Genomic DNA, 17,372 nt, shown 5'->3' with positions numbered 1-17,372 from the left:
ACAAAATCAGCAATCGCATCCACACAGTCTTCAGCCAAATTATAATCTGTTTTAATGCCCATCAATCTTGTAGCAGATGATAAAGCTGAATGACCATCTCTGCAACCTTCGTACAATGGTTGCTTTCCAGCATCCAACATATCATAAAATCTCCTAGCTTCTGCATTGGGTAAATCTTCCCCTCTAAAATGATCATTTACCATCTGCTCAGTACCTACACCATAATCTACATCCGTTCTAATTGGTTCTTCTAATCTAACCGCTGGCTGAGGTTCACTAGTACTACCATGTTCATAATCAGTTTCCCCATGATGATACCAAATTTTGTAACTTCGTGTAAACCCACTCAAATATAGATGAGTCCAAACATCCCACTCTTTAATAACTTTTCTATTTTTACAATTAGAGCAAGGACATCTTAACATACCTGTTTTTGCTTCCGGTTGTCGGTGAACTAACCCCATGAATTCAGTTATACCTCGTTGGTATTCTTCCGTAAGCAATCTCGTGTTCGGATCCAAATGAGGTCGATCGATCCAAGAACGAAAATAATTTGAAGAAGACATATTTTTTATGAATCAAATTCGTGTGTAAATAGAGTAAGAGGGAGGATGAAGATATGAAGTGAATGAAGAGGAAGAGAAGTGCTTGTATTTATAGTTTAAATCCTGCCGACATACCGAGGAAATTCCGACGGAATTCCGACGGACAAAACTAGTTCGTCGGAATTTCCTCGGAATTTTGTAAAATCCCCCAACGGCTCTCCAACGGCTATAATATTTCCTCGGAATTCATCGGTTTTTTCCGAGGAACAGAATTTTCCTCGGAATTTCCTCGGAATATTCCGACGGACTGTAGTTTCCTCGGAATTCCGTCGGTATATTCCGAGGAAATTCCGAGGAAACCCAATTTTGTGTTTCCTCGGAATTTCCTCGGAAATTCCTCGGTATATTCCGAGGATTTCATTTTCCGTCGGAATGTCCGTCAGAATATCGCTGTTTTCTTGTAGTGGCGACTCATCAACAGTTCTGCTTTAGGTCTCGGCCTATTCTCCTTTCAGGTTTCTGTTTATCCTTTGGCCGAGAGACTGCTAGGACCCGTGCTGGTCACTCGTTTTGTTGGGGTCAGTTGATATTATTTGATGTGATTTATGATTATCTGCATATTGTAAGTAGTGGACTAGAATGCAACAAGATAGAGATCTTTCTTCTGACAATTTTTTTTTGTTTTAGGCATTGATGATACCAATACAGATGAGTTATCGATTTATTGCTAATTTATCAGGTCTCAGTCTAAGCTTACTGTTGAACTGGGCATCAATCCTCATCAACGTGCTAATTAAGTGTAAATCCAAAATCAAAAGCTAATCCTTCTTCTTTCCTTCTCCTTTGTGCGGATGTAGTAATATATTTATCATCTGCTTATAATCCTTTTGAATCATTTAATAATATGTAGGTGACCGGCTTGTTGATCCTGCAAAACAAAGCTGTCGAAAGAAAAAAAATTCTTCATTTTTGTAAAATATGGACCACTTTTCTTTTCTCTTATAACTTTAATACTTTTTATGAAACAACATGATCAAAGCCAAAGAGGGGCTGCTAATTGAATAGCTATGAGTCTATGACTGTAATGTCTCTCTTTAAGACTGTTGGACCAGCTGGTGCTGGCATACCGTAAGTAACTTTTAGAATGAACACACAAAATATATTCAAAAGAATCAATAACTAATGTCTTATCTCACCAATCTCTATTTTTTGACAGATTTTCATGGAGTGAAAGGCGACTAAAAACTGCATTTTTACCAGGTATCTCATTACTTCCATTTGACCATTCTTTATAATACTCATATGGTTAACGCAAATAAATTAAAAATGCATGCAGGATCACATATGGTGTTCTTCGTCCTGAATGTGATAGTCGTCATAGGAGTAGCTCTAACATTTAAGCCGTTTTTAACCACGGCTAGAAGGTGAATTTCATTGGAAGTGGTGATAGAGAAATGTATGGAGTCGTTCATTCTTTTAGTTCTAGATTCGAAAGAACCGGTAATCAACTTGCAGTAACCTTAGGATTTGAGTTTCTTTTTATTTCCTTCTGTTTTGGTTGTGTGATTTTCTACCAGACGCTATAGAAACGTCAATGATATATAAAGCACACCAGAAAGTTAAAAGTACCAATTCTATAAAGCACACTAGAAACTAGAATCAACTCGTCTGTTCTCCACTTGATCTAGTTTAGATGGGTAGACGACAAAAAAAAATATTGGTTCATTTGATATTCACGTGTTGAAAAACTAATATGCATACTTCCCATGTTCAAGTCAAATGAATGGAAGCTCTCTCCGACAAAATGATGCTTTTGCAATCGTTTGACAAAGAAAGAAAGAAGATTATTTGGAAATTTGGTGAAATATAGTTCAACTGATAAATGTAGTTTAATAAAAATAAAAAAAAATTAAGTTAGAATTTCGGAGATGAAAATTACAATAACTATGTATTACAAAAATAAATTCAATAATATTATTGAATGGATGCTTTGTCGTCAATAGAGGAAGAAAAATGTACTCTCTGTTTTACTGCTGGAAAATAATTGAATTAATACATATATATTTATAAGTTTTATTTATTATTTGAACCATGCAGTTGTTGCACGTATTACCATTTGGAGTCTATATATTATTCCTACCATCTAGGAGTGTTCAATCCGGATATCGGTTCGGTTTCGGTTTGGGTTTTTCGGTTTTTCGGTATTTCGGTTAGTAAAATATAACTACCATTCAAAATCCATATTTATTTTGGTTTTATTCGGTTTATATACCGTCGGTTTTCAGTTTATTCGGTTTTATACCAAAAAATAATTATTTAGTTTGAGATCATATTATATAAATTTTAGAGTCGTATTGTCATCGCAGTCATTTATTAAAAAATTATATTTTCAAATAAAAGAACAAAAAAAATAAAAACGCTTATACCTTCAGATGAAATAATCAAATCTAGAATTAAAATCAAAACTCGAAATTTTGAAAATAAAAATAAAAACAAAAGAGAAGTATGAAAGAAAAGTTTTTCCACTCTTTCATATTTAGTGTTCATCCAAGGCATGCTTCTTCGAGTGAAATTTTGTTCGTTTATAAATAAGAAAAAAGTCGTGAAGAATTTTTTGTAGTTATTATCCATCAAATTTATAACCTTCACTTCAATTTAATCAATGCTAAAAGAAAGCAAAATGATTAAAAGAAGAAGATTAAGAAAAAAAGAAGATTAAGAAAAAAGAAGCCTCAGTTGAAATGAATTATTATTTAATTATATTTTAAGTGTTTTTTAAATTAAGATTCTTTATTACTGTAAAAAATATGGTAATAACTATTAACAAAAGAAAAACTTATATAAAAATAGATTTTCATGTGATGTTATCATATTTACATGTTTCTACTTTTGGTCGGTTTTGTTCGGTTTATTCGGTATAATCGGTTATAAACCAAATCATATCCAAATCCTCGATTTTTATAAAATCATATCCATTCCGTTTATATGGCATATACCAAAACCACACCATATTATCTATTTCGGTTCGGTTCGGTTCGGTTAGGTACGGTTCGGTTTTACCATATTGGACTGGCCTAGTACCATATAACCAGTCAACTACGGTAGCATAAATAGCTACGCTGAGTTTCAAATAAAAAATTGAATTAAATGTCGAGAATTTGAAAGAGCTATTTAGTTTTAGTTTTACAACAACAAAAGAAAAAATAACATTTGATAAAATTCACAAGTTTTTTTTTTTAACACAGATAAAGTTCACAAGTTAAATTATTGAAATTCAGTGGTCCACCATGGGAGGTCACCAAAAAGGCAAAGCTGTGCCCTCAACTTGTGGGGTCGGTAACAGAAGAAATTGCATCTCGCCATAGTTAAATCATATAGTAACAAAAAGATTCTAAATATAGATATATATTTGTAAGTTTTTGTTACTATTTGAACCACGCAATTGTTTCACATATTACCATTCGGAGTCATATATTACGCATACCACCTAACCTGTCAAGTCAACTACGGTAGCATAAATAGCTACGTCGGCGAGTATTCACATCGATTATTTTAGCGAAAAAAAAAAAGTATTCACATCGATTTTCATACTTTCGATAAAGGTAGTATCCATAGCTCTGCCAAAAAATGCAATTTATATACAGTAAAAACTCTATAAATTAATATTCGATAAATTAATTATTTCTATAAATTAATAAAGTTGGGATCGGTGTAAAATATGACACAAATCGATAAAATAATAAGATAATAATATTTTTAAAACTCTCATGTAAATATATAGTCCCAATAAAATCATAAATTAATAATCTATCTATGTATATATTTTATATAAGTACAAACTAAACATTATATTGTTAGTTTTATATTCACAATGAAATATTTCTATTTTTTTTAACATTTCAAATATTTTAATAATATTTAGTAAACTTATATCGAAAACGACATAACAATTCTATGAAACATAAAAATATACATCAAATAAGACAATAAAACAATAAAACAATATGAAAGTCAAATTTATAAAATTTAAATAATGTATAAACATTAAAATCAAATATTTTTTTTATTTTATAAATAAAAATATTTAAAAATATTTAAAAAATCTAAAAAATAAAAAAATTTAAATTAATATCTGTATAAATTAATAAAAAAATTAAAATTCTAACATTATTAATTTATAAAAATTATACCGTAATTAGGTAGCAGATAGAATAGGACTAATATTTACAGCGTTGAAAACTTGAACGGTGTCGATGAAATAAAATAATATTTCTTGTCCTGAAAGATTGATTAGAACAATGAATGCGAAAGAGGATTAGAAAGGTGACATAAGAATACTGCATGACTCATGTTCCTTGGCTGCTAGTGGTGAGGAGGAGAAAAGCCAAGTTGTTTTGCTCTTCTCTCTCCCTCTCTCTCTATATAATTAAATGTTCTCCTTCATTTGTTGTTAGAAGAATTAAAGAGAGAGTACGTGACAATCTTATGTTGTGTTTCTCTGTGTTTGGTTTCTCCCGTTAATATAAAACTCTCCACATCTTACCAGCCTTTCCATTCTATTTGGAGGTTGGTTTTGTTTTCAAGAAATGGCTGAAGAGTATGCAGAATGTTTGCTGGAGAATAAATTCCATGAGAACTGCCCTGGCTGCAAGGTTGACCAGATGAAGAGGCTTCGCCGTGGCTTCCCTTTCTCCGAGCTTCTCACCGTTTGGCTCATCGTCCTCTGCACCGGTAAACTCGTCTTCTTCATGGAGATTGAATAAGACGATGAAGAGAATGCCTTTTTTTTTGTCTCTGAAATTGTTTTCTTTTGTAAATTTTCAGCTCTGCCTATTTCCTCTCTTTTCCCATTTCTTTACTTTATGGTGAGTACCCACATAATGCTTTGTAGTAGTTTGCTTCATTTATATATAAATGATTCGTCTGGCAACGTGCTGATTTGGATTTTGTGATGATTAGTAAAATTTGGTGTGCTTTAAACTTCTTTTGTTTGTTGTTTGGTAGATTGGTGATTTTAACATAGCAAAGAAAGAAGAGGACATTGGGTTCTATGCTGGATTTGTTGGTGAGTCATCCTCGTATTAATCTCTCTCTCTTTTTTGTCTTATATAATCATGAAGTTCTCTGGACTACTACTTTAGATTACAAACTCACATTGTCTCTATACATACATTTGAAGGTTGCTCTTTCATGCTCGGACGAACATTGACATCTGTCATCTGGGGCATTGTGGCTGACCGTTATGGAAGAAAACCTGTAATCCTCATAGGAACTGCTTCAGTGTTAGTAATTTTTACATTGTTTCTTCAATTCTTTTTACATGTTTGCTTTGTTTCCTCATAGTCTAAACACATCCTTCTTGTGACAGGGTCATTTTCAACACTCTATTCGGCCTAAGTGTAAATTTCTGGATGGCCATCATCACAAGGTTTTGCCTAGGTAGTTTCAACGGTCTACTTGGTCCTATAAAGGTGTTTTCCTGTCCTCCTCTTAACATTTTTTTTTAATACTTACTCCATTTTAACTTCTTGAAGCTCATTAAACCGAATATGTTTATGAACTCAGGCTTACGCAATGGAAACATTCCGTGATGAATATCAAGGTTTGGCACTCTCAGCGGTAAGAAGCACTTGATCCAAAGTTTTAACATATATTTACTACTCAACTTAGAATCTTATCAAATCATGTAGGTTAGTACAGCATGGGGCATTGGACTCATCATTGGTCCTGCTATGGGAGGCTTTCTTGCTCAGGTCTTTTTCATTAACAAAAACATTTCAATCTTGTTTTTTTACTCTACCTCGCTCGCACTTCTTGATTGATTCTTGTTCAATCTCCCAATCTTGTAGCCTGCAAAGCAATATCCAAGTTTATTCTCAGAGGAGTCGGTTTTTGGGAAGTAAGTTTTACTTTCTTCACCTCATCTTTACTCATTCATCTAATCTATGTATATAGTCTCATTAGTCTATAAATCATAATGCAGGTTTCCCTACTTGTTGCCGTGCTTAGCAATATCTTGTTTTGCACTTTTGGTTACCATAATTTCATTAAGGATTCCGGTACGCTCTTTACCTTCTCATGCTCCATTGAGTTTGCTAGTTACTATATGTTAGCTTAATACTAGAAATGATTGTTTTTCTTCTCCAGGAAACATTGCACAATCACAAGATTGATGATGATGATGATGCATCATCACCTGATGAGTCTTGTGATGCTTCCAAACTTTTGTCTCATGACCCTGAATCTCATAAAGCAACAGAGAGAAATGAGAAAAGCTCTCTTCTGAAGAACTGGCCACTAATCTCATCTATTATCGTCTACTGCATCTTTTCACTTCATGATATGGCTTACACAGAGGTGCCACTTCTCTTCCTCAAACATTCATCTTTGTTTATTTGGCCCAATATGTTAAAAAAATCTTGAGATTTCTTTCTCCCATAGATCTTTTCATTGTGGGCAAACAGCCCCAGGAAATATGGAGGTTTGGGATACTCATCAGCCGATGTTGGTTCTGTTCTTGCATTTTCAGGTGTGTCCATACTCCATACTTCTCAGTGCTTAACATTTTCAGTAGAAATGACCTTTTATGAACTAAACAATACTACTTCTCTATAGGGTTTGGTCTCCTTATCTTTCAGCTTTCGCTCTACTCTTACGCGGAGAGGCTCTTAGGACCAACCATGGTTACACGTATCTCTGGGGTAACCACTAAACTTTGTTGTTCTCACCACAAACCTTATGACACTGAGCAAGAAAGTTCTAAATCTTTTGCTTGTTTTTTTTTTTGTTACTCAACAGAGTTTGGCATTAGTTCTCTTATCAACTTACCCTCTAATAGCAAAGCTATCTGGTTTAGCCCTTACCCTGGCGCTAAACTGTGCGTCTGTAGCAAAGAATGTTTTAGCAGTAAGTCTCTGATAACTTTAACAGAATGTGTAGTGTTGATTTTAGTGTATATATTCTGACCAGTGTGTGTGTGTGTGTGTGTGCAGACTTCTGCTATTACTGGTTTATTCATACTTCAAAACAGGGCCGTAGTAAGTATTTTCAGATTCCGTTCTCTTAAACTAGGTAAAACCGAAAGTAAAATAACATGTTTATGTACTGACAAACACAGAGACAAGACCAAAGAGGAGCAGCTAACGGGATTGCCATGACAGCAATGTCTCTTTTTAAAGCAATAGGTCCAGCAGCAGCAGGCATCATGTATACAATATAATCCTTCAAATGTATTCAACTCTAATTCTATCTTCATTTCCAATTTAATATTCTCTCCTTTGTTTCGGTTTCATGGCAGTTATTCTTGGAGCGAGAAGCGTCTGGATGCTGCTTTTCTCCCTGGTAATGTGAACACTCTTCATATTCATATATCCATGTTGTGATCATTAGCCACATGAGTTTATAATTAGAAACTTAGACCAAGTGAGACTAAAAAAGAAGAAAATGGTTCTTTTGTATGTGCAGGCACACAAATGGTTTTCTTTATCCTCAATGTGGTCTTGGCACTGGGAGTTGTAATGACGTTCAAACCATTTCTTGCTCAAACACAACATTAGAGATCAATGAGATTTTGATGTTATCAACTTATCATCAAGTTACATACCATCTGTATTTATTTTAGCTTGTATTAGTCTAATGCCAACTTTGATCATAGATTTTCGTAAAAGATAAATTGTTACGAGAAACAACTTGTTCTTGTCTTAGTCTGGTTTCTTTAGGTTTCCGGTTTTTCTCCGGCTGTTCTGTACTTTCCGATCCCCTTCTGGGTGATTTTAAAAATAATATAATATGTTATTAAATATTAAAAAAAAACTTGTTAGAATGTATTACCATACTATTGTGAGACAGCACTAAAGCAAAAATGTACACTCTTTATTTGCTTTTTTCACACGGTTTCTGCGCCTTAATGTTTTGTCCTCTACAACTTATTTTTGTATTTTACATCATGTGTTCGCTGTTACAGAATTCTTGTACGAAAACTTGGACCGTGATTTGCATCGATTGCTACTTACGTGATTAGAAGCGAATCTTAGTGATGGTTTTAGAAAACGACTTTGATTTAATAATCATTACTAACATACGAAATATACAATGATGTACTGATGTGTGACACCTATTATCACCTCCTATCTGGAGGACAGCGTGTCACCTTCAATGCGTCATCGTACAACAATATGACACCCGTCTCCCTCTCACTAAGGACGACGGGCCACCAACAATATCCCGTAATATAAAAGTCCATAAACCCAATTTCACTCATCCAAACCGAAATAAAAATCCGAAGAAAAAGTCTAGTAGCACCAAGTCCGTCCAAATATCACATATTTGTTTGTCTCACCTGAAAAGGAGAAGCGACAGGGGAATCGCCCAGTGAGGTATGGGATGCTATCCCCAGAATACATGGACCCGGACATAACACTCCGAATATACATAATTAATTTAATCCAAACATGTTACAAGCATGGCACCTAAATTACCCAGGAAACAATCACGGTTCCAGCGTATAAATATATATATATATAGTCGCTGCTCGCTAACGGACCAACAGCCGAGATAGTGCCCAATATCACCCTCGGTAGAAGTCTCCCTCTCTGGGGTACACATATGGGATTAGTGCCCATACACACCGTCCGGGGACGATTTATCGATCTTGAGGATACGACGTGGCGAATTAAAGCCGCCGTACCCCCACAACTCTAGCGTGCAAGTACAAACTTCTGCCCCGTTAGCCACATGCAGACTCCAAGTCTGCCTCTTGAAAACAATACTACATATATATATTTCTTATACATATTTATATCAATTTAAATTATGCAAGCAAGGTTGAATCATCTGACCCCCTATTCCGGTTTAAGCAAATAACCTGAATAACTATCAAACATACTCCAAAAAAACATTCGACACACTCAATTTCACAGAGACGGAAACATATTAAGACTAAAGTATGCATATTCGAAGTCCTAAGCCAAGTACGAGAAGTTCGGGAATAGACCCTTACCTTAGAAATAGAAAAGTAGTGTCTATGAACTCCAGCTGCTCAGATAGACTCCATATCGGCGGCGGACAACAGCGGAGGACGGTGGCGAGGCGGTGGCGGACACGATTTCCGGCGGCGGCGCGTGTAAAGCACGCGTGCGGATGACGCAACTTCCGTGGGCACGTGCGGCTTCGTCCGGATTCTGATTAGGTGTAGTCGACGGCTACGACTGCGTCTCGACGAGAGGATCACGATGATGGCTGCGATTTCCGGTTTGTTGTTGAAACGTTTGTTGTTGAAACGGCGACCATAACCTCGGTTGGTATGGTTTCTCCTTTCCGAATTTTCTATCGCCGTAGCATTCACTTCAGGGAATGCTTTGGCTCCCGTAGGTTGAGAATTGTGGTTTTTGATTAAGAGCTCATTGTTCTTTTCAGCCAACATGAGCGCAACCATCAATTCAGAAAATCTCGTGTACCCGCATTTTCTGTAAATTTTGGGCAAGAAGTGAAGCTGTTTGTGGAAAGTGTTATACGTTTTATTCATCATTTCTGCCTCAGAGACAGGATTACCACAATACTTCAGGAGTGCAACTATCCCCAGACAGCGGAATTGTAATCCTCAACCTTTTTGAAAATCTTGGAACCTCAGATTTTTCCACTCTTCTAGAGCGTGAGGGAGGTTGATTTGTCTCTGGTTATCGAACCTTTCTTTTAAAGTTTGCCACAGTTCAGCTGAGTCCTCGACGCTTGCATAGTCGTGCGTTAGATTTTCATCTAAATGCTTCTTCAGGAAGATTATCGCTTCGGCTATATGCTCGGGTGGTGATTTGTTGCCGATTACTATTGTTTCGGTTATCTTTTTCATCACCAGATATGGTTTCACGTTGGTGACCATCCGACGTAATTTTCGCCATTGATTTTCAGAGCCGGAAACTGGAGTTTCTCGATGTTTGCCATTTGTATTTCTAAAGCACATAAATAAAAATTATTAGAATATTATTAATATTAAAATGAACCGTTTACATTAATCATGCAAGCAATTACAAGGAGAACGATGTAAAGAAAAGTAAACCGATACTCATCTTAAATTCACCCGGAGCAAATTCTCCAACGAATAAACCATAAATAGAAACACAAATAAAAATTGCACATAAAATCAAAAATGCGCGAATCATCTTTCTTGATATGAAAAAATCGGAGGAGAGCGATTTGACAATTTTTGAGAGAAGATGAAATGTTTTGGATGAGGAAATGGAGTGAAAATGAGTTGTATTTATAGATGAAAATCATTGTTCATGACCGTTGGAGAAAGGGAAAATTTTTGAAAAATTTTTATAGATGAAAATCATTGTTCATGACCGTTGAGAGAAGATGAAATGTTTTGGATGAGCAAATGGAGTGAAAATGAGTTGTATTTATAGATGAAAATTATTGTTCATGACCGTTGGAGAAAGGGAAAATTTTTGAAATTTTTTTTTGTGACCGTTGGGGTTAAATCGAGTGCATCAAAAATCAGTCTGAAAATATCGTATTAAACAGTCAATCAAATCTATAAAATTTCATAAAAATTAATAAAAGTAAAATTTATGGCAATGAAATATTTATGTTATGACAACAAATCATGCGACGGCTCAGCCGGTCAATGCAGAGTAATAAATAAATTATATGGCGGCTCGGCCGACCAATTAACAATAAGCAGAATATAAGGCGGCTCGGCCGACCAATTAATAATAAACAGGATATAAGGCGGCTCGGCCGACCAATAAAATAATTAAATTATTAATAAATAATATAGGCGGTATTCCGGCCATTATAACATGATATAAATAATAGTAGATGCGGTATACCGACCATTATAGCAGGGTATAAATGATACAAATAAATTTTACCGAATCGCAGAGTGATCGTGCTGATAACGTGTTATAAAATAACTTATGATTTTATAGTATTGAGAAATTTAAATAAGGGCAAAATTTTATACCCGCAGGAAGAAAATAACACTGATAATAAAAGAGAATGTGTTATAAGAAGAACGAGAGATGGTGTGTTTACAATTGATCGAAAAGATCGTTTACATGCATAGTTACAGTGGACTCCATTCAAATTTCTTTCACACGATCATTTCAATGATCGGTGCAGCTTTTGTTGACATCTTCTTTTTCACGTTTACAACAATTAGAACAATGAATGCGAAAGAGGATTAAAGAAAGGTGACATAAGAATACTGTCATGACTCATGTTCCTTGGCTGCGAGTGGTGAGGAGGAGAAAAGCCAAGTTGTTTTGCTCTTCTCTCTTCCTCTCTCTCTATATAATTAAATGTTCTCCTTCATTTGTTGTTAGAAGAATTAAAGAGAGAGTACGTGACAATCTTGTGTTGTGTTTCTCTGTGTTTGGTTTCTCCCGTTAATATAAAACTCTCCACATCTTACCAGCCTTTTTGTATTGCATCCATTCTATTTGGAGGTTGGTTTTGTTTTCAAGAAATGGCTGAAGAGTATGCAGAATGCTTGCTGGAGAATAAATTCCATGAGAACTGCCCTGGCTGCAAGGTTGACCAGATGAAGAGGCTTCGCCGTGGCTTCCCTTTCTCCGAGCTTCTCACCGTTTGGCTCATCGTCCTCTGCACCGGTAAACTCGTCTTCTTCATGGAGATTGAATAAGACGATGAAGAGAATGCCTTTTTTTTTGTCTCTGAAATTGTTTTCTTTTGTAAATTTTCAGCTCTGCCTATTTCCTCTCTTTTCCCATTTCTTTACTTTATGGTGAGTACCCACATAATGCTTTGTAGTAGTTTGCTTCATTTATATATAAATGATTCGTCTGACAACGTGCTGATTTGGATTTTGTGATGATTAGTAAAATTTGGTGTGCTTTAAACTTCTTTTGTTCTGTTGTTTGGTAGATTGGTGATTTTAACATAGCAAAGAAAGAAGAGGACATTGGGTTCTATGCTGGATTTGTTGGTGAGTCATCCTCGTATTAATCTCTCTCTTTTTTGTCTTATATAATCATGAAGTTCTCTGGACTACTACTTTAGATTACAAACTCACATTGTCTCTATACATACATTTGAAGGTTGCTCTTTCATGCTCGGACGAACATTAACATCTGTCATCTGCGGCATTGTGGCTGACCGTTATGGAAGAAAACCTGTAATCCTCATAGGAACTGCTTCAGTGTTAGTAATTCTTACATTGTTTCTTCAATTATTTTTACATGTTTGCTTTGTTTCCTCATAGTCTAAACACATCCTTCTTGTGACAGGGTCATTTTCAACACTCTATTCGGCCTAAGTGTAAATTTCTGGATGGCCATCATCACAAGGTTTTGCCTAGGTAGTTTCAACGGTCTACTTGGTCCTATAAAGGTGTTTTCCTGTCCTCCTCTTAACATTTTTTTTTGAATACTTACTCCATTTTAACTTATTGAAGCTCATTAAACCGAATATGTTTATGAACTCAGGCTTACGCAATGGAAACAGTCCGTGATGAATATCAAGGTTTGGCACTCTCAGCGGTAAGAAGCACTTGATCCAAAGTTTTAACATATATTTACTTTTCAATCTGAGTAGAGCAACTTAGAATCTTATCAAATCATGTAGGTTAGTACAACATGGGGCATTGGACTCATCATTGGTCCTGCTATGGGAGGCTTTCTTGCTCAGGTCTTCTTCATTAACAAAACAACATTTTTCTTACTCTACCTCGCTCTCACTTCTTGATTGATTCTTGTTTAATCTCCCAATATTGTAGCCTGCTAAGCAATATCCAAGTTTATTCTCAGAAAATTCAGTTTTTGGGAAGTAAGTTTCACTTTCTTCACTTTCATTCAACTAACCTATGTATATAGTCTTATTGGTCTATAAATTATAATGCAGGTTTCCCTACTTGTTGCCGTGCTTAGCAATATCTTGCTTTGCACTTCTGGTTACCATAATTTCATTGCGGATTCCGGTATGCTCTTTTACAATCTCAATGCTCCATTAGAAACTCCTATTTACTGTGTGTTAGCTTAGTCCTAGAAATGGTTACTTTTCTTCTCCAGGAAACATTGCACAATCACAAGATTGATGATGATGCATTATCACCTGATGAGTCTTTTGATGCTCACAAAGCTTTGTCTCATGACCCTGAATCTCATAAAACGACAGAGAGAAATGAGAAAAGCTCTCTTTTAAAGAACTGGCCACTAATCTCATCTATTATCGTCTACTGCATCTTTTCACTTCATGATATGGCTTACACAGAGGTGCCACTTCTCTTCCTCAAACATTCATCTTTGTTTATTTGGCCCAATATGTTAAAAAATCTTGAGATTTCTTTCTCCCATAGATCTTTTCATTGTGGGCAAACAGCCCCAGGAAAAATGGAGGTTTGGGATACTCATCAGCCGATGTTGGTTCTGTTCTTGCATTTTCAGGTGTGTCCATACTCCATACTTCTCAGTGCTTAACATTTTCAGTAGAAATGACCTTTTATGAACTAAACAATACTACTTCTCTATAGGGTTTGGTCTCCTTATCTTTCAGCTTTCGCTCTACTCTTACGCGGAGAGGCTCTTAGGACCAACCATGGTTACACGTATCTCTGGGGTAACCACTAAACTTTGTTGTTCTCACCACAAACCTTATGACACTGAGCAAGAAAGTTCTAAATCTTTTGCTTGTTTTGTTTTTGTTACTCAACAGAGTTTGGCATTAGTTCTCTTATCAACTTACCCTCTAATAGCAAAGCTATCTGGTTTAGCCCTTACCCTGGCGCTAAACTGTGCGTCTGTAGCAAAGAATGTTTTAGCAGTAAGTCTCTGATAACTTTAACAGAATGTGTAGTGTTGATTTTAGTGTATATATTCTGACCAGTGTGTGTGTGTGTGTGTGTGTGCAGACTTCTGCTATTACTGGTTTATTCATACTTCAAAACAGGGCCGTAGTAAGTATTTTCAGATTCCGTTCTCTTAAACTAGGTAAAACCGAAAGTAAAATAACATGTTTATGTACTGACAAACACAGAGACAAGACCAAAGAGGAGCAGCTAACGGGATTGCCATGACAGCAATGTCTCTTTTTAAAGCAATAGGTCCAGCAGCAGCAGGCATCATGTATACAATATAATCCTTCAAATGTATTCAACTCTAATTCTATCTTCATTTCCAATTTAATATTCTCTCCTTTGTTTCGGTTTCATGGCAGTTATTCTTGGAGCGAGAAGCGTCTGGATGCTGCTTTTCTCCCTGGTAATGTGAACACTCTTCATATTCATATATCCATGTTGTGATCATTAGCCACATGAGTTTATAATTAGAAACTTAGACCAAGTGAGACTAAAAAAGAAGAAAATGGTTCTTTTGTATGTGCAGGCACACAAATGGTTTTCTTTATCCTCAATGTGGTCTTGGCACTGGGAGTTGTAATGACGTTCAAACCATTTCTTGCTCAAACACAACATTAGAGATCAATGAGATTTTGATGTTATCAACTTATCATCAAGTTACATACCATCTGTATTTATTTTAGCTTGTATTAGTCTAATGCCAACTTTGATCATAGATTTTCGTAAAAGATAAATTGTTACGAGAAACAACTTGTTCTTGTCTTAGTCTGGTTTCTTTAGGTTTCCGGTTTTTCTCCGGCTGTTCTGTACTTTCCGATCCCCTTCTGGGTGATTTTAAAAATAATATAATATGTTATTAAATATTAAAAAAAAACTTGTTAGAATGTATTACCATACTATTGTGAGACAGCACTAAAGCAAAAATGTACACTCTTTATTTGCTTTTTTCACACGGTTTCTGCGCCTTAATGTTTTGTCCTCTACAACTTATTTTTGTATTTTACATCATGTGTTCGCTGTTACAGAATTCTTGTACGAAAACTTGGACCGTGATTTGCATCGATTGCTACTTACGTGATTAGAAGCGAATCTTAGTGATGGTTTTAGAAAACGACTTTGATTTAATAATCATTACTAACATACGAAATATACAATGATGTACTGATGTGTGACACCTATTATCACCTCCTATCTGGAGGACAGCGTGTCACCTTCAATGCGTCATCGTACAACAATATGACACCCGTCTCCCTCTCACTAAGGACGACGGGCCACCAACAATATCCCGTAATATAAAAGTCCATAAACCCAATTTCACTCATCCAAACCGAAATAAAAATCCGAAGAAAAAGTCTAGTAGCACCAAGTCCGTCCAAATATCACATATTTGTTTGTCTCACCTGAAAAGGAGAAGCGACAGGGGAATCGCCCAGTGAGGTATGGGATGCTATCCCCAGAATACATGGACCCGGACATAACACTCCGAATATACATAATTAATTTAATCCAAACATGTTACAAGCATGGCACCTAAATTACCCAGGAAACAATCACGGTTCCAGCGTATAAATATATATATATATAGTCGCTGCTCGCTAACGGACCAACAGCCGAGATAGTGCCCAATATCACCCTCGGTAGAAGTCTCCCTCTCTGGGGTACACATATGGGATTAGTGCCCATACACACCGTCCGGGGACGATTTATCGATCTTGAGGATACGACGTGGCGAATTAAAGCCGCCGTACCCCCACAACTCTAGCGTGCAAGTACAAACTTCTGCCCCGTTAGCCACATGCAGACTCCAAGTCTGCCTCTTGAAAACAATACTACATATATATATTTCTTATACATATTTATATCAATTTAAATTATGCAAGCAAGGTTGAATCATCTGACCCCCTATTCCGGTTTAAGCAAATAACCTGAATAACTATCAAACATACTCCAAAAAAACATTCGACACACTCAATTTCACAGAGACGGAAACATATTAAGACTAAAGTATGCATATTCGAAGTCCTAAGCCAAGTACGAGAAGTTCGGGAATAGACCCTTACCTTAGAAATAGAAAAGTAGTGTCTATGAACTCCAGCTGCTCAGATAGACTCCATATCGGCGGCGGACAACAGCGGAGGACGGTGGCGAGGCGGTGGCGGACACGATTTCCGGCGGCGGCGCGTGTAAAGCACGCGTGCGGATGACGCAACTTCCGTGGGCACGTGCGGCTTCGTCCGGATTCTGATTAGGTGTAGTCGACGGCTACGACTGCGTCTCGACGAGAGGATCACGATGATGGCTGCGATTTCCGGTTTGTTGTTGAAACGTTTGTTGTTGAAACGGCGACCATAACCTCGGTTGGTATGGTTTCTCCTTTCCGAATTTTCTATCGCCGTAGCATTCACTTCAGGGAATGCTTTGGCTCCCGCAGGTTGAGAATTGTGGTTTTTGATTAAGAGCTCATTGTTCTTTTCAGCCAACATGAGCGCAACCATCAATTCAGAAAATCTCGTGTACCCGCATTTTCTGTAAATTTTGGGCAAGAAGTGAAGCTGTTTGTGGAAAGTGTTATACGTTTTATTCATCATTTCTGCCTCAGAGACAGGATTACCACAATACTTCAGGAGTGCAACTATCCCCAGACAGCGGAATTGTAATCCTCAACCTTTTTGAAAATCTTGGAACCTCAGATTTTTCCACTCTTCTAGAGCGTGAGGGAGGTTGATTTGTCTCTGGTTATCGAACCTTTCTTTTAAAGTTTGCCACAGTTCAGCTGAGTCCTCGACGCTTGCATAGTCGTGCGTTAGATTTTCATCTAAATGCTTCTTCAGGAAGATTATCGCTTCGGCTATATGCTCGGGTGGTGATTTGTTGCCGATTACTATTGTTTCGGTTATCTTTTTCATCACCAGATATGGTTTCACGTTGGTGACCCATCCGACGTAATTTTCGCCATTGATTTTCAGAGCCGGAAACTGGAGTTTCTCGATGTTTGCCATTTGTATTTCTAAAGCACA

The 17,372-nt window shown here is 36.4% G+C and overlaps 2 protein-coding genes and 1 long non-coding RNA gene across 5 annotated transcripts; all 3 read left to right on the top strand.

Moving 5' to 3' along the window:
- The first annotated feature begins 920 nt into the window (after positions 1–920).
- LOC106370602 lies at positions 921–2,177 on the top strand. The gene is made up of 3 exons (XR_007329062.1): positions 921–1,673; positions 1,762–1,805; positions 1,882–2,177. It is a non-coding gene; the product is annotated as an uncharacterized LOC106370602 (long non-coding RNA).
- Positions 2,178–4,916: 2,739 nt separating this feature from the next.
- On the top strand, positions 4,917–8,245 carry LOC125575327 (protein ZINC INDUCED FACILITATOR-LIKE 1). 2 transcript variants are annotated; one of them, XM_048769214.1, is made up of 17 exons: positions 4,917–5,276; positions 5,370–5,410; positions 5,550–5,610; positions 5,725–5,827; positions 5,914–6,016; positions 6,111–6,164; positions 6,236–6,298; positions 6,395–6,444; positions 6,529–6,604; positions 6,693–6,902; positions 6,987–7,074; positions 7,161–7,246; positions 7,344–7,451; positions 7,538–7,582; positions 7,663–7,751; positions 7,843–7,886; positions 8,010–8,245. In XM_048769214.1, exons 1-17 carry the CDS (start codon positions 5,132–5,134, stop codon positions 8,099–8,101), a joined length of 1,458 nt encoding a protein of 485 aa, XP_048625171.1. In that variant the 5' UTR covers positions 4,917–5,131; the 3' UTR covers positions 8,102–8,245. The 2 variants fall into 2 exon arrangements, with proteins under 2 accessions (XP_048625171.1, XP_022565659.2); XM_022709938.2 differs by lacking the exon at positions 5,370–5,410 and having other exon boundaries at positions 5,124–5,276.
- A 3,383-nt stretch (positions 8,246–11,628) lies between these two features.
- LOC125575293 (protein ZINC INDUCED FACILITATOR-LIKE 1-like) lies at positions 11,629–15,117 on the top strand. 2 transcript variants are annotated; one of them, XM_048769215.1, is made up of 17 exons: positions 11,629–12,154; positions 12,248–12,288; positions 12,429–12,489; positions 12,602–12,704; positions 12,791–12,893; positions 12,989–13,042; positions 13,128–13,190; positions 13,279–13,328; positions 13,404–13,479; positions 13,571–13,774; positions 13,858–13,945; positions 14,032–14,117; positions 14,214–14,321; positions 14,410–14,454; positions 14,535–14,623; positions 14,715–14,758; positions 14,882–15,117. In XM_048769215.1, the coding sequence occupies exons 1-17, from the start codon at positions 12,010–12,012 to the stop codon at positions 14,971–14,973; spliced, it is 1,452 nt and encodes a 483-aa protein (XP_048625172.1). In that variant the 5' UTR covers positions 11,629–12,009; the 3' UTR covers positions 14,974–15,117. The 2 variants fall into 2 exon arrangements, with proteins under 2 accessions (XP_048625172.1, XP_048625173.1); XM_048769216.1 differs by lacking the exon at positions 12,248–12,288 and having other exon boundaries at positions 12,013–12,154.
- The last annotated feature ends 2,255 nt before the right edge of the window (positions 15,118–17,372 follow it).

This window comes from Brassica napus, chromosome C9 (assembly GCF_020379485.1).
Source record: "Brassica napus cultivar Da-Ae chromosome C9, Da-Ae, whole genome shotgun sequence".
NCBI classification, from domain to species: Eukaryota; Viridiplantae; Streptophyta; class Magnoliopsida; order Brassicales; family Brassicaceae; genus Brassica; species Brassica napus.
The sequence above is the reverse complement of the archived record's forward strand: the minus strand, read 5'-3'. Positions and strand labels throughout refer to the sequence as shown.

Bases quoted from the DNA above. Each gene is read 5' to 3' on its own strand.
- LOC125575293 (XM_048769215.1), top strand. From the start codon at position 12,010: ATGGCTGAAGAGTATGCAGAATGCTTGCTGGAGAATAAATTCCATGAG. The intron at 13,191-13,278 runs GTCTTCTTCATT...CCAATATTGTAG, and splicing joins TGGGAGGCTTTCTTGCTCAG to CCTGCTAAGCAATATCCAAG. The intron at 14,624-14,714 runs GTATACAATATA...GTTTCATGGCAG, and splicing joins CCAGCAGCAGCAGGCATCAT to TTATTCTTGGAGCGAGAAGC.
- LOC125575327 (XM_048769214.1), top strand. From the start codon at position 5,132: ATGGCTGAAGAGTATGCAGAATGTTTGCTGGAGAATAAATTCCATGAG. The intron at 7,452-7,537 runs GTAAGTCTCTGA...GTGTGTGTGCAG, and splicing joins TAGCAAAGAATGTTTTAGCA to ACTTCTGCTATTACTGGTTT. The intron at 7,583-7,662 runs GTAAGTATTTTC...TGACAAACACAG, and splicing joins TACTTCAAAACAGGGCCGTA to AGACAAGACCAAAGAGGAGC.